Below are 16,834 nucleotides of genomic sequence, written 5' to 3' on the forward strand. Positions count from 1 at the left end.
CCCTCCATTTGACTGCCGCACTCATAAGCCTGTTAATGAGTGTAAAAGCCCATCTAGTCAGGGCTGCCTAGCAATAATTTGGTTCTATCCGTTGAAACGCAAGAACCAAAAGGAGCCATGCAAGACAAGTAGTCAAATATTCAAAACCTTGAGCGAGACCCAGAAGTATGTAAAACGCTACACCCTTAAGGGGAAGTGAACACTGACAAAAAGGAGTCTGAGAGCCTTCCTATAAAGAAAGGCTAGCATGTCTCCAAATCTATGGCTCTTAAAAAAGAGCTTAAAAACAAAAAGAAATCCCAAGTTGGAATTAATTTCAAAAGACAAAAGCTTGGACGCAGGGCCCTACCACGCAGGGCGTAGAAAGAGAAAAGTCTTGTCAAGACCTGACGACGTTCCTCCAGAATAACGAAACATAGACTTCCTACGATAACAACAGTTCGTGGAAAGTCTTAACATCCTCCTGAACTGGAGAATGCTAAAGCCTATGCCCAGAATCTAGAACTTGCACTAATGCAGGTGCTGGAGGAAGGGCTGACTGCCCCCCCCCCCCCCCTTTTATTTGCACTCATAGAAAGTTAATGATGGCAAAGAAACCACCAGAAAAAATCAACCTAGATAAATAACCCCTTTCACGTAAAGCCTGTTGAGACCTAAGCTAAGTGAAAAGGCCTAAAATACGCTGTCTTGGTCGTGACTGACGAAAAGAGAGAACAATCTCTTACAAACGGCTAGACCAGAAAGACAGCTCTTAACTCAAAAGAGAGCCGTGCAAGTTCGGAAGACAAACAGATATGTCCTCCGAGGCGAGCGAGTAATAAAAAACGAACCTTTGCGTCTCCCCTCGAAGAGAACAAGAAGTTCCAAACGACCACAAGTGAAACACCCTCCACGGAGTGAAGCACTAAAAGATTAAGGCTTGAGTAAACCACAGCACCATAGTCCAAGAGGAAACGCTAAATGTTCGCAATGAACCAGAGACAATAACTTGCCCCTTGTTCAAAGGATAGAGCAAGACAAATGTCGGAAAACATCTGGCCTTGCTAGACTCTCCCACAAAAGAATCAAATGACTTAAAGCCGAAAACAAAGGCAACAATTTGCAGGTCGGCGAGAATGCAACCTCTCATCAAGAGATGAACCGAGATTGCTCATCAAAACCAAAGCGACTTTAATCGAAAGAGGCAAAAGTCTAACTCAATACTCACTAGCAATAAGCTATGAAATTTAATCGACAAGAAAGGAAGCAAGCATACAGTGGGAGCTAGCTGTAGTGCCGAACGTGGAACGATCAGAGCCTAAGTTTGTCAACACAGAACTGAATAGGACAAACCCTGTAGCGACCGTTAAAACATAATGTCGCTATGTTACACCCTGGGAGGGTGTGAAGCCCGCCAGGCCTAGGAGATGACGTCAGTTCGTGACCGATCTCCTACCGAAAACAAGTGATACCTGAGAAAAAGATATCAAGCCCTCATCGGTGAGAAAAATCTCAAGAACGAGCAAACGTGTTCCTGAAGTACCCAAACTACCAGAACACTCACCCTCTAATGAACCAAGCTGTGAACCCAACATGATCCAAACGGTTAGCCAAAAGTAGGCTACTGCTGGTGCATGACCTGCTTGAGCAACTACCCAATCAAGACCGAGCGAATGACGCAGTAAAACTTCCTGCGTTAAGAGTCCAAGTCTAGCAAAGACAAGCACTCATAACTTCGTGGGTCGTGGCAGAAAGCACCAATGAATGACTATGACTATGAACTGGACCGTCGCTACCCGTAGGTAAGACAAAGTCGCCGAAACCGGCCGTCATGTTGCCCCCAAACTGACTTCAGACGCTTCTTGTCAAAACAGAGGAAGTCACAAGAAAGTCCGAACAACCTCCTCGAGAGGACAAAAAACGATGAACGCTCAAAAACCGACAGCTGTCGTGAACTAAGGAGCATCCTTAAGAAAAATCCGGAATAAATTTCGCCGCCAATCAAGAAACACCCTGAATATGGCCGAAAACCCAGAACGCGTCTGATCCGCTGAGAGACTAAAAGTCAGACGCGGGGACCTACGCAAACAGTAATCATAGATGCCAAAGTGCTACGATTACCTGGAACGTCAAAAAAAACGAACCAGAAAAAGGCAAAATCCCTAGTACAAAACACCCGCAACACCTTGACAGTGTGGGTTGATGCTAATGCGTACAGTCCTTCACTCCGAAAACAGAAGTGAGAGACGGGATACCAAAACCACCAACAACCTGAAACCCAAAGGGTTGACATTGGAAGCCTACTAGGCAAAGAGTCCTTGTTCCCAGAACCATCATTGGCCGAAGCCGTAAATGATTGTCCCCCAACGCAGGAGTGACCTGAAGCGGGGAACTCGGAAGTGCAAAAGGATCAAAAGAATGATTGGGCTTCCCGTTCAGCTTTGGTTACGAAGCATGAAAGACGACGTGCGAGAACAATTGCTCGGAGAAGCCAGCCATGGCTGAACAGACTCCGACACATCCCCATGAGCAGTGAACAGAGGAAAGATGCTAACAGCACCGGAACTCAACACCTTAGCCATCTCATAGGCTACAGAGGGCGACTCCCGAAACCGGAAGTGAACGCTAGTCTCATTGTCACCCTGGAAATCGCCAAATGCGAAAGGTGGTGCCGCTAAACGAGAAGACGAAGTTGTCACCCCTTCTGCAAAGTATCGAGAGGTAACCTCAGCGGCGGCAAACAGCGCGCGCAAGAACCTCCTCTCAACTCGAAAGTTGTGTTCCGCCTCGGAAGAGTCATCACAATCCTCGACAACATCCACATCATCAACAAAGATGTCTGATGAAGCCCGATCATGACCGGAACCATCATTGCCCCGCAACGGAACTGATGAACTCGCCGTAACGGAACCCTGTGTAACCACACCAAGGAGGACCGGCAAAGCCGAGCTGCTACCATTGCCCGGAACCAGAGGTAGCTGGCAATTCGGAAGGGAAGGCGACCGGAAACACACCTGTGCTCCGCCCGGAAGCTGACCCATCCTGTCCCCACCGTACGCAACCGCCTGAGCGGAAGCGTAGGCAGGAAACGGATTGCCGTTACCACCAACGACCGGAACCCCCGTAGGCTGTGAACCGGAAGTCGATGGTAACGATTTGAAAGTGCCACGATCTCCCGAAAGAAACCCTGTGGCCGGAAATCCCTTTGCCGAAGCAGTTGAACCCGAGTACGAGGGACCGGACGTACCAGCCCCAGCGTCAAGGGTGGAATAACCGTCGAGACAAACAACACGCTCGTGTGCTGAGTGCCCCGAACTTCCAAAAGTCTACCCCGGAACCGGCGGACCGGAACCAGCGGTAGCTGGCAATCCGGAAGGGAAGGCGACCGGAACACACCTGTGCTTTACCCGGAAGCTGACCCAACCTGTCCCCCACCGTCCGCAACCGCCTCAGCGGAAGCGTAGGCAGGAAACGGATTGCCGTTACCACCAACGACCGGAACCCCCGTAGGCTGTGAACCGGAAGTCGATGGTAACAAAATGAAAGTGCCACGATCTCTCGGAAGAAATCCTGTGGCCGGAAATCCCTTTGCCGAAGCAGTTGAACCCGAGTACGAGGGACCGGACGTACCGGCCCCAGCGTCAAGGGTGGAATAACCGTCGAGATGAGCAGCACGCATTTGCGCCGAACACCCCGAACTTCCATGAACACGTACCTGATCGGCCGAAGCCGAAAGCTGAGGAACAGCAACGTCCGCCGACGTAATCGTAGCGGAAAGAACAATCCTCGACAAAGAGGAAGCGTTGCCAACCCCTGGAGGCAAAGCTGGAATGGTGGAGGAAGACACACCCCTGTCAGTTGCCAGCATCTCCCTCATTTGATCCTTGAAAGTAGAAAAAAAGAGCAAACAATTCATCGCGCGAGACCGCCTGGGTCTCTTCTCCTGCGGCGACAAAACGGGCAAGCTAGCAGGAGGATCAAACGAAACACGCAACGACTCCTTGCTCACAGGATCGAAAATTTCGCAAAAATAATTGCAAAATACTAAAATGCAAATGGCGGCATGCACCCGTAACACCGGGCACTGCCTACACTAGGTTGAAGCAACAAAAAACTCCAGAAAACGGAGCCAAAAGTTCAACAACCGGCAGAAAAAATAATGCAAATGGCGGCACGTCACAACGCAAGTCCGCCATGTTGACGACTAGAACTCCGTCAAGACGGAGACATGTAGTAAAAAACAGAATACCAACACACAAAGGTCGGCACAGGTAAAGACAAAATAATCTGTAAAAGATAAGTCATAAGACCTAAGCTTACACAACAGATCAAACTGCTCAGCAGGTAACAAAGTACCCTGCCCGACAGAGCTAACGCTAAAGACCGCCATGTTGAAACTACAACTCCGAGAACGGAGAACAAGCTTTAACATAACACGAACAAAGGCGGCGCAAGCTCAACCAAGCCTGTAAGGAGTAAGTCACTAGACTTAAGCTTAACGAAAGAACACACTGCTCAGCAGGGAAACGAAAGTCGCCTGTCTGGCAGCACTACAGTAATAGTCGCCGAGTTAAAAGTACAACTCCGTAAGACGGAGCACGAAGTACAAAGCCATTTACCAACAAATGCAAATGGCGGCACAAGCTATAACAAGAAAACGTTACAGATAAGTCACTAGACTAAGCTTGAACAACAAAATAACTGCTAGGCGGGAAAACGAAAGTCCCCCGCCTGGCAACACTACAGTAAAATCCGTGTAAACAGAACGACTCCGTAAGACGGAGCACAAAGTACGACGCCATTTACCAACAAATGCAAATGGCGGCACAAGCTATAACAAGAAAACGTTACAGATAAGTCACTAGACTAGGCTTGAACAACAAAATAACTGCTCAGCGGGAGAGACAAAACATGTCTGAGAGAGCAACAGCTCTCTCCCGCCCAAGTGAAAACCAAAACAAACTCCGAGAAACGGAGAAAGACATTTTCACAAGTGAACAGTTACCATAAACAAACGTAAACCAGAAAGATCTCACCAACAGCTAGCAAGATGAACCAGGGTCAAAAGGTCGTCCTCACAGGAGACCCAAGGCTGAAAAGCCCAGCAAGTACCAACACGTCTGTACAGCACGGTGTTGAAGAAGGGAATGAGTTTGCCGGTGATATGTGCCGCGCATGCGCGGGCTACCGGTGAGGGGAGGTAACTACCAGGGCCTTGTTGTCAAGGTTTTGTTTTGATTTGGGGGTTACCTCCCCCTGTTTCCAGGGTTAGTACTTCAATGTCTTACGCATCAAACTGAAGTTAATGCTATTTATGTGAGTTGTAGTAAGAATATGTTATTTAATCTCTCTTCTTCATCGACTTACCTTGCCGCTTTTCCTCACTGATTCACACGCTCCCTTCCTCACTCACAATCTCTCTTCCTCATCGACTTACCTTGCCGCTTTTCCTCCCTGATTCACACGCTCCCTTGCTCACTCTGTCATCTACCCACCCCCTCCCCCACCACTTGTTGCACTCTCACTCACCAACTCCCTTCCTCAACTACTCACCCTGTTTCTGCTCCTATCTCATTCACACACTCCCCTGCTCACACTTACCAACACCCACTCTCTTCCTCACCCACTCACCCTGCCTCTGTTTCTAGCTGATTCACACACTCCCTCGCTCACTCTGTCATTTACCTCCTTCACCCCCTCTCTCACTCACAAACTCCCTCCTTCACCCCCTCTCTCACTCACAAACTCCCTCCTTCACCCCCTCTCTCACTCACAAACTCCCTCCTTCACCCCCTCTCTCACTCACAAACTCCCTCCTTCGCCCCCTCTCTCACTCACAAACTCCCTCCTTCACCCCCTCTCTCACTCACAAACTCCCTCCTTCACCCCCTCTCTCACTCACAAACTCCCTCCTTCACCCCCTCTCTCACTCATCAACTCCTTTCCTCACCAACTCACCCTGTCAGTGCTCCTAGCTGCAGGCCTGGGCCGGCCATGGGCAGGGGGGTGGAGGGTGGGGTCTGACTGATCAGCTGAGCTTTCACCTGACCGGCAGTCGTGCTGCCCCCCTCTCCCCCCTCAGACTGACCCCCACTAGAGGTAGACGTTCGGGGAGTCCTAGGAGTCCGTTGGGCACCTTGGGAATAGGGGTTCGAATCTTCCTGGATCTGCATGTGGTACTTGTAGGTGTCCTGTGTGGGGTGGATCTTGCCGGATGTGAGGTTGAAACTCTGGCCTTGGATTTCTTCCTTGATGGGCGACAGCCAGTTCATCACCGAGCTGACCATTGGAATCTGCCTCAGCACACCCTGGGTTGGAGATCAAAGTAACGGTCAAGCATCTTGTCATGAGACCCATGTTCAAGACTTCACACTTCTTAAAACTAAAAACGTTTGTAAAGTACTTTCTGTGTGTTTTTGTGTGTGTGTGAGTGTGTGTGTGTGTGTGTGTGTGTGTGTGTGTGTGTGTGTGTGTGTGTGTGTGTGATAGTGTGTGCGTGCGTGTGTGTGTGTGTGTGTGTGTGTGTGTGTGTGTGTGTGTGTATGATAGTGTGTGCGTGCATGTGTGTGTGTGTGCCTGCCCGCGCATGCGTGTAAGCATCAGATAGGGATAGAGCCAAAGAATCAACAAGTACTAATTCTTATAACAGATGCAAAAATAACAAAACAAATAAAACATAAAACACACCCAGACACGGACACTAACAGACACACACAACATATCCTTATTCATCCAAAGTTTACTGACCTCATGCTGTAGCTTGGTCACGAAGCCCTTTTGCAATTCCTTGTTGGCCTCATCAATGCCTTTACGCACCATCTCGGACATGAACTCCAAGAACTGTGCACACAAAACGTCCACAATCATTTCACACTGCTATTTACCAGGCTGGTTCCACAAAAATAAAGCTGCGACAAAGCTCACAAGATCTGTGCTCGCTCCGCTGACCATGTGGTGCTCATTGTAAAATAATTTTAAGAATCTGAACAAAGTACAAGTTGGTCACTTCAGCAATTTATCATATAACTAGTGGGGCATTTTAAGGATCAATGAGTTGTTGTTTTGTTGTTGAATAGCATTGTGGCTAAATCAATCTGTGTTGAAAGGCAAAGTTTACCCCTCCTCCTAAAAACAACAATAACAACAACAAAACAACAACTATCCCACAGGAAAAACTATCTTCTTCTTCTTGGGAGAGACGGCAAACCGTTTTTCACACCACACCATTATTTACTTGCCATGTAGACAGCAACACGCTGCCTTTAAGGTTGAAAAAAGTACCCATAAGACTCACCTTTGATGATTCCTCCACTTCTTTGCCAGTAGACTGGACCATCTCCACCAGTTCTTCAAGGTCAGTGTCCTCTGTGATCAGCCCGAACTTCATGCACACACTCCCGTCGTCAGTGTGACCTGTGGACAGCGCTACACACTGTTAACTGTCATTGACTTTGCTGGTCATTCAGTACTAACTTCATGCACACACTCCCGTCGTCAGTGTGACCTGTGGACAGCGCTACACACTGTTAACTGTCATTGACTTTGCTGGTCATTCAGTACTAACTTCATGCACACACTCGCGTCATCAGTGTGACCTGTGGACAGCGCTACACACTGTTAACTGTCATTGACTTTGCTGGTCATTCAGTACTAACTTCATGCACACACTCCCGTCGTCAGTGTGACCTGTGGACAGCGCTACACACTGTTAACTGTCATTGACTTTGCTGGTCATTCAGTACTAACTTCATGCACACTCTCCCGTCATCAGTGTGACCTGTGGACAGCGCTACACACTGTTAACTGTCATTGACTTTGCTGGTCATTCAGTACTAACTTCATGCACACTCTCCCGTCATCAGTGTGACCTGTGGACAGCACTACACACTGTTAACTGTCTTTGACTTTGCTGGTCATTCAGTTCTAACTTCATGCACACTCTCCCGTCGTCAGTGTGACCTGTGGACAGGCCTACACACTGTTAACTGTCATTGACTTTGCTGGTCATTTAGTACTAACTTCATGCACACTCTCCCGTCATCAGTGTGACCTGTGGACAGCACTACACACTGTTAACTGTCAGTGACTTTGCTGGTCATTCAGTACTAACTTCATGCACACTCTGCCGTCGTCAGTGTGACCTGTGGACAGCGCTACACACTGTTAACTGTCATTGACTTTGCTGGTCATTCAGTACTAACTTCATGCACACTCTCCCGTCATCAGTGTGACCTGTGGACAGCACTACACACTGTTAACTGTCTTTGACTTTGCTGGTCATTCAGTACTAACTTCATGCACACTCTCCCGTCGTCAGTGTGACCTGTGGACAGCACTACACACTGTGAACTGTCACTGACTTTGCTGGTCATTCAGTACTAACTTCATGCACACTCTCCCGTCATCAGTGTGACCTGTGGACAGCACTACACACTGTTAACTGTCTTTGACTTTGCTGGTCATTCAGTTCTAACTTCATGCACACTCTCCCGTCGTCAGTGTGACCTGTGGACAGCGCTACACACTGTTAACTGTCATTGACTTTGCTGGTCATTCAGTACTAACTTCATGCACACACTCGCGTCATCAGTGTGACCTGTGGACAGCGCTACACACTGTTAACTGTCATTGACTTTGCTGGTCATTCAGTACTAACTTCATGCACACACTCCCGTCATCAGTGTGACCTGTGGACAGTGCTACACACTGTTAACTGTCTTTGACTTTGCTGGTCATTCAGTACTAACTTCATGCACACTCTCCAATCCTGATCTTTTTAAGACCACAAACAATCCGAGAAAAGCAGGTCTTAAAGCGAGGGAGCATTCAAATGAAGGTAAATTGACAGACGTTAAGAACAGACAATATTTGAAAGCAAGCAAGGCCTTAAAAAAGGGGGAAGTCTTAAACGGGGAGGTCTGAAAAGGGGGGTTCAGACCTGGGAACCCCTGTTTTGCACTTGGAGTATTCTCAAAAAAAGTTGGTGTATTTTCAGAAAAAGTTAGCGTACTCCACACAACATTTCCACATCCATGATTTAAACATGCTTCACACGCATCCGTCGCACTGTTAATTAAGTTTACCAATACATTTGAAACAAATGCTTCTTTCAATGGTTACTGACAAAAACTGTAATCATGTGTCATAATTACTGGATCAGCTTCGGGATGCGCTTGTGAAGAAAAGTAGTCTAGGAATTATTCTCGTCATATTTTGGGTCCACTGACCGTATTCTTGACAATCATGTGTACTTTTTCTTCTTCTTCTGCGTTCGTAGGCTGAAACCCCCACGTACACTCGTGTTTTTGCACGAATGGAATTTTACGTGTATGACCGTTTTTACCCTGCCATTTAGGCAGCCATACGCCGCTTTCGAAGGAAGCATGCTGGGTATTTTCGTGTTTCTATAACCCACCAAACTCTGACATGGATTACAGGATCTTTTCCGTGCGCACTTGGTCTTGTGCTTGCGTGTACACACGAAGGGGGTTAAGTCATTAAGCAGGTCTGCACATAAGTTGACCTGGGAGATCGGAAAAATCTCCACTCTTAACCCACCAGGCGGCAGCGACTGGGATTCGAACTCACGACCTCCCGATTAGGAGGCCGACGTCTTACCACCACGCCACTGCGCCCGTCATGTGTACAAAATACGCCAAAATGGTATGGGTTCCCAGGTGTGGGGGTTCCCAGGTGTGGGGGTTCCCAGGTGTGGGGGTTCCTCTGTAGCTGGTCACGTACCCATGGAGAAAGCGGTGTCTTGTGCCTTGAGGCGGTGCAGGACCTCGGCGTTGAGACTGTTGATCTGGATCAAGTCTGCGGGCCCTAGGTCGTCCCTCCCCACATAGACATCAGGCACGTAGCTGCAAGCACCAGTTAGGACCAAGTCAAGTTCCATGGAATCATGATTATAATACAGGCCTGAAAGTGGCGAGTATTTTACTTGCCATGGCGAGTAGAAACATGTAGAAATGTTAATCTACTCGCCAAATGCGAGTAAAGTTGCTGAAACCAAGGGTTTTGGCGAGTAAAATTTGCTCTCTGGCTAGTAAAATAAGAGAAGTACTTAGCCAAAGGCCAGTGCACCATTTTGTGGACTTTCAGCACCGTAATACTAGACAAAGTGCCTTATTCTGGGCCATGGGATATCCTGCTCAAAGCTCAGTACAGGTACGATCAAAGTAAAAGAAAACCAACAAAACAACACACAACAGACCCAACAAAACAACACACAACAGACCCAACAAAACAACACACAACAGACAACAACAAAAAAACACACACAACGCAGCAGCAGCAATATCAATGGTGCACTGATCCAGCAAACTTACAAAGAAGTGCTATCTACATTTAAAAATACAAGAAAAATAACACACACACACACACACACACACACACACACACACACACACACAGAGAAGCAACCAACAAAGAAAACCACTACAGACAGACTGGGGCCAGGAATGGTGTGAAGGAGAAGACACACACTGTGATCCTGGTTTTGTCACTTTCTTCACACAGACCCAAAGACTTTCAAAACTTTCTACCGGTAGTTTGCCAACACTCAAGATGGAAGGGAAGCAACTATCCCAAGAACACACAGACTGTGGACCAAAGATAGCTGAAGTTACAGTTTGCCAACACTCAAGATGGAAGGGAAGCAACTATCCCAAGAACACACAGATTGTGGACCAAAGACAGCTGAAGTTACAGTTTGCCAACACTCAAGATGGAAGGGAAGCAACTATCCCAAGAACACACAGATTGTGGACCAAAGACAGCTGAAGTTACAGTTTGCCAACACTCACGATGAAAGGGAAGCAACTATCCCAAGAACACATAGATTGTGGACCAAAGACAGCAACTATCCCAAGAACACACAGATTGTGGACCAAAGACAGCTGAAGTTACAGTTTGCCAACACTCACGATGAAAGGGAAGCAACTATCCCAAGAACACACAGATTGTGGACCAAAGACAGCTGAAGTTACAGTTTGCCAACACTCACGATGAAAGGGAAGCAACTATCCCAAGAACACACAGATTGTGGACCAAAGACAGCTGAAGTTACAGTTTGCCAACACTCACGATGAAAGGGAAGCAACTATCCCAAGAACACACAGATTGTGGACCAAAGACAGCTGAAGTTACAGTTTGCCAACACTCACGATGAAAGGGAAGCAACTATCCCAAGAACACACAGATTGTGGACCAAAGACAGCTGAAGTTACAGTTTGCCAACACTCACGATGAAAGGGAAGCAACTATCCCAAGAACGCACAGACTGAGAACAAAAGAAAGCTGAAGTTTTAGTTTGCCAACACTCACGATGAAAGGGAAGCAACTTTACCAAGAACACACAGATTGTGGAAAGACCTGAAAAAATACTGTTTGCCTGTGGATGACAGAAGCCTGCTTCAACACAACTACATTCACCAGGTCAAGGAAAATAATTGCTTGTACAAATGAAAGGCATTCAAAACCAACAATATAACGTTTCAGGCTTTTGCAGACACAGTCAAAAGGGAATTCTCAGAACTTATCTGATGTCCTGGACATGCAACTTTTCTCCAAGATGAAAATGAAAGTACTGTGTACGTTTGTTATACAATGCTGGTCACACACATACATAAAATCATATCATCAGGGAAATCAAAGCCGAAATTGACTTAACTAAAAATTCAGTGCTATTGCAAAGTCTCTTTATTGAAAATTCAGAGTCAAAGCTTTGTGCAGCAAGCTTCGTGAAGTAGACTTTGCGAAGACGTCTTCGCCCAAATAGTATCAGGCTTTTGTAACACTCTGCACTCTGACCATGGTGATAACAAATAGTATCAGGCTTTTGTAACACTCTGCACTCTGACCATGGTGATAACAAATAGTATCAGGCTTTTGTAACACTCTGCACTCTGACCATGGTGATAACAAATAGTATCAGGCTTTTGTAACACTCTGCACTCTGACCATGGTGATAACAAATAGTATCAGGCTTTTGTAACACTCTGCACTCTGACCATGGTCATAACAAATAGTATCAGGCTTTTGTAACACTCTGCACTCTGACCATGGTGATAACAAATAGTATCAGGCTTTTGTAACACTCTGCACTCTGACCATGGTGATAACAAATAGTATCAGGCTTTTGTAACACTCTGCACTCTGACCATGGTGATAACAAATAGTATCAGGCTTTTGTAACACTCTGCACTCTGACCATGGTGATAACAAATAGTATCAGGCTTTTGTAACACTCTGCACTCTGACCATGGTGATAACAAATGGAAGGAGCAGAACAAGAAGACAAGCATGCTCACCTGACGGCACCAAGGCCGGCCCAGTTCTCCAGGTGGATGAGTTTGAGGTTGGGCTGTGATTCCACCATGGCCTGGAACCGCTTTCTCTGTCTGGTAGAGGCGTTCAGGACAGACTGAAACATGCAGGAGAACAATCGAAATAAATAAATGCAGCCATCAAACATTTCTAAATCAACACTGCATATGGTTAACATTCACAAATCTTTGGAATACAAAATGGATAGATTTCACATTTACAAATCAATATTATACAGTACTTTTTCAAAGTTGTAAGACAGGTACCACTCTGTCAACATCCATAAAGCCATACAATGCAGAAAGTTCTGATGTAACATTAATAAGTCAATATCATACAACCTACCATGTGCGAGACCTATCACAAATAATATTATTTTGTGTTCGAACAGTGATTTTTCACGTAATCTAACCAAGGTGTGTACCACCCGCGGGTTCGGGAGAGTCCCATATTGGTTGGGACGAGAAAGAATTTACCCGATGCTACCCAGCATGTCGTAAGAGGCGACTAACGGTTCTGTTTCTCCTTTTACCCTTGTTAAGTGTTTCTTGTATAGAATATAGTCAATGTTTGTAAAGATTTTAGTCAAGCAGTATGTAAGAAATGTTAAGTCCTTTGTACTGGAAACTTGCATTCTCCCAGTAAGGTCATATATTGTACAACGTTGCAAGCCCCTGGAGCAATTTTTTGATTAGTGCTTTTGTGAACAAGAAACAATTAACAAGTGGCTCTATCCCATCTCCCCCCCTTTCCCCTATCCCATCTCCCCCTTCCTCCGTCGCGATATAACCTTGAATGGTTGAAAACGACGTTAAACACCAAATAAAGAAAGAACCAAGGTGTGTGCATACAGCTGATAAAGAATTTTTGTGTTTTTATCAAAGTAAATAATCTTTTACCTTGCATCTTTCTGACCTCAAATTCAAATGTTAAATAAAAAAAATGAAAACACAAAAATAAGAAAACAAGATTCTTGTTCACACATAAAAAATATATGCGTTCATATATGCCGAAAAGAAACTTAAGCACAGGTTCCAACAAAATGGTGATCCCAAAAGAAACAACGTACCAAATTTGATGTCAGATTTGTCACAAACTGCTCCATGTCTTCTTTTGTTGTTCCTTTGGCTTAAATAAAACAATAATGATTATTCAATAGTAAGGTTAACAGAGTAAACAAATGCTACAAGGTAAAAAGCAACCATTACAATGTAACTAAAAACAAAAGAAATCTATGTACAAAAATAAGAGCACATGTATTTACACCAGAAAGATAACAACTATCACTCACTCACAAGATATAGTTGGGGAAACTGTGACGTCAAGGACTGCTGAAAACTAATAATACTTAATTTTCTGGCCATTTCTGTACAGTTGCTGTAGAAATAAATCTTAGCAACATTGCTGGTTGCAGGAAAGAGAAAAGACCAAAGATAGTTGTTTTTGTGCTTGTTCTGTAAAGGATATATAGTGCCAAAAGAAAAATATCCATGTTTATGCATAATGAAAATGGACATTAAAGTTGTCTTTTCTTATCTCATTGTATGACTTACCTTGAGCATTCTCCAGTGGACAGTATCTGATGCACAGACCCTCCTTGTCCACATCCACTGTCTCCACGGGAACCTTGGGGTCGCTGCTCCGCATACTTTCTGCCAACTGTGCATGAACAACACCCTGCATTAGCCTGGATGAATGTTGAAGTGTAAACAGAATTCATTTCATCAGCATGTATGTATGTACTAGATGATTACCCGCTTCGCCGGGAAGAAGTAGAGCCGAATACCCGGCCGTCGCCGGGGACCCGGCTTTGCCGGGTGTACGCCGGCGATGCCGGCGCACGAAGGAAGGGAGATCTAAAAATAGTAACGTGCAGTGACCTTCTAAATATAGTAACGTACAAACGGGAATATGGATTGACGCCGGCGCACGAAGGAAGGGAGATCTAAAAATAGTAACGTGCAGTGAAAAACGAAAATCGGTTCAGCGCTGCGCGCTGGGAGCACGTGTTGAAATATCTCATCGATCAGGTTGTGTCCGGGGTCTCTGTGAATAAGCCCACCAAATTTGAAGCAGATCCATCGAGAACTTTGGCCGTGCATCGCGAAGACACAGACAGACAGACACACACACAGACACAAGTCGTATATATATATAGATGATGAAAATTAAACAACTGATCCCATAGCCTGAATGTATGATGAAAGTAAACAGAATTGATCTTATTAGTCTGTATGCATGATGAAAAGTAAAACAGAATTGATCTCACCAGCTTGTAAATATAATAAAATTGATCTCATCGACCTGAACTTGCGATAAAATGTGCATAGAATTGATCTCATTAGCCTGAATATATGATGAATAATAAACAGACAGAATTAATCTAATTAGCTTGTATAAACAAAATTAAACGCACAGAATAGATTAATCAAAAGAATGAATTACCTTACATTCTTATTCTTTTATCTAGCGCCTCTATCTTGCACTGTAATTCCTGTGAGTATGTCTAATTGCATGCGTTTGTGTGTGTCTGGTGCATGTGCGTGGTGCGTGTGTGTGTGTATGTGTACACTACATTGGGGTGTGCACGTTAAAGATAGCACGATTGACAAAAGGGTCTTTTCTGGCAAAATTGTATTGGCATAGATAAAAATGTCCACCAAAATACCTGTGTGACTTGAAATAATAGGCCGTGAAAAGTAGAATATGCGCCGAAATGGCTGCGATCTGCTGGCCGATGTGAATGCGTGATGTATTGAGTAAAAAAAATTCCATCTCACACGGCATAAATAAATCCCTGCGCCTTGAATATGTGCGCGATATAAATTGCATAAAAAAATAAAAAAATCCCTGCGCTTAGAACTGTACCCACGGAATACGCGCGATATAAGCCTCATATTGATTGATTGATTGATTGTATGTGTGCATGCTGTATGTGTGTGACAGCTGAGCTCAGTTTTGCACTTTTCACCTAATGTTTATTTTTGTCTTACCCATATGTTTAGAGAATCATAGTAGATGCTGTCTTCACTTCTGCTGTTTTGATCATCATCATTGTTCACAGCATAGGGAGCAACAATGGCACCTGAAGGAAAGAAGGAAGAAATATATTAAATACTATAAATAGCTCAGTTGGCGGGAAAATAGCTCAGTCAGTAGCAGCGCTGGCTTCAAAACCAGTTGTCTCTATCGACGTGGGTTTGATCCTTAAGTTCGCCAAAGTGATTTATTTCCCACGGTCAACTTTGTGCAGACTCTCCTCGGTGTCCAAACACCCCTGTGTGCACACATGCAGAACCCAAGAACCCAAGTTCACAGCAAAAGTCTCAGGGCTTGAAAACATGAATACAAACATGCAGGAAAGAAAAAAAAAGGCTGCACCGTACTGTATTGCAGCTTTCTTTCCCCAGTGAGAAAGCAGCCCAAATTTCCATGAGGGTGACCTCAAATGACGATAGAAAATCTTAAAATGTTATCCTTATCCTATGTTAAACCATTTACACGGTCTTTAAAAAATGTGTGCATACAAGTGTACATGCGGGTATGTATATTTGTGCGCCAGAACATGTCCTCTAATGAATGCATGAGCACATCCACAACCACACACCACCTTCAAACATTCAACCCCCTGCACACACTCACACATCCACAACCACACACCACCTTCAAACATTCAACCCCCTGCACACACTCACACATCCACAACCACACACCACCTTCAACCCCCTGCACACACTCACACATCCACAACCACACACCACCTTCAAACATTCAACCCCCTGCACACACTCACACATTCACAACCACACACCACCTTCAAACATTCACCCCCCTGCACACACTCACACATCCACAACCACACACCACCTTCAAACATTCAACCCCCTGCACACACTCACACATCCACAACCACACACCACCTTCAAACATTCAACCCCCTGCACACACTCACACATTCACATCATTCAAATAAGAAGACACACACACAAAGGCAGACAGATTAACGTGAATACTAACCAGGGCCGGCTGTGTCCTCAGCATAGCGGAATACAACGGTAGGACTGGCCATCTCAAACACCAGCTAAAACAGGCAGATTACACACAACAGTTTAGAGTCATGCAATTCCAAGTTCATTTTTAATGGTGAACAGAAAACAAAGTGAGTGGGCAAGGGAACACAGGGGGGAGGGTGTGTGTGTATGTGTGTGTGTGTGGGTGTGTGTGTGAGTGTGAGTGTGAGTGTGTGAGTGTGTGTGCGTGAATGCGTGTGTGAAAGCAAAAAAGCTTACCAGTGCGCTTATGGCCTTGGACAGCAACTCAAGAAGTGACTTGTACTCTTTCTTTTTTGCAGACTCTTTCTTGTCACGACTCTGGAAAAGACAGTTCAGATACAAGTGTCAATGGACAAATTCCAAAAACAGTTCTCTCTCGGGTTTTTATGGGTTTCGGAAGAGTTGCTTTTCCTTGGATATACTGAGGCAAACAAACCAACAAGATACAGTGGTACTCCCCATGTAAGACCTCC

At 45.4% G+C, this 16,834-nt stretch overlaps 1 protein-coding gene across 2 annotated transcripts in view; it reads right to left on the reverse strand.

Annotated features, from left to right (window-relative positions):
* The window catches only part of LOC138960216 (putative pyridoxal-dependent decarboxylase domain-containing protein 2), a 44,482-nt gene that overhangs the window by 8,365 nt on the left and 19,283 nt on the right, over positions 1-16,834 (reverse strand). For both annotated transcript variants that reach the window (XM_070332000.1, XM_070331999.1), the window contains exons 13-22: positions 16,599-16,679; positions 16,327-16,390; positions 15,303-15,394; positions 13,863-13,968; positions 13,379-13,437; positions 12,294-12,406; positions 9,721-9,842; positions 7,274-7,392; positions 6,727-6,819; positions 5,938-6,287 (exon numbers count right to left, since the gene is read on the reverse strand). In XM_070332000.1, the coding sequence (XP_070188101.1) occupies positions 5,938-6,287; positions 6,727-6,819; positions 7,274-7,392; positions 9,721-9,842; positions 12,294-12,406; positions 13,379-13,437; positions 13,863-13,968; positions 15,303-15,394; positions 16,327-16,390; positions 16,599-16,679 (1,199 nt within the window). The remainder of the gene's footprint in view (positions 1-5,937; positions 6,288-6,726; positions 6,820-7,273; positions 7,393-9,720; positions 9,843-12,293; positions 12,407-13,378; positions 13,438-13,862; positions 13,969-15,302; positions 15,395-16,326; positions 16,391-16,598; positions 16,680-16,834) is intronic.

The sequence above is a fragment of the Littorina saxatilis genome, linkage group LG2, assembly GCF_037325665.1.
Source record: "Littorina saxatilis isolate snail1 linkage group LG2, US_GU_Lsax_2.0, whole genome shotgun sequence".
In the NCBI taxonomy this organism is placed as follows: Eukaryota; Metazoa; Mollusca; class Gastropoda; order Littorinimorpha; family Littorinidae; genus Littorina; species Littorina saxatilis.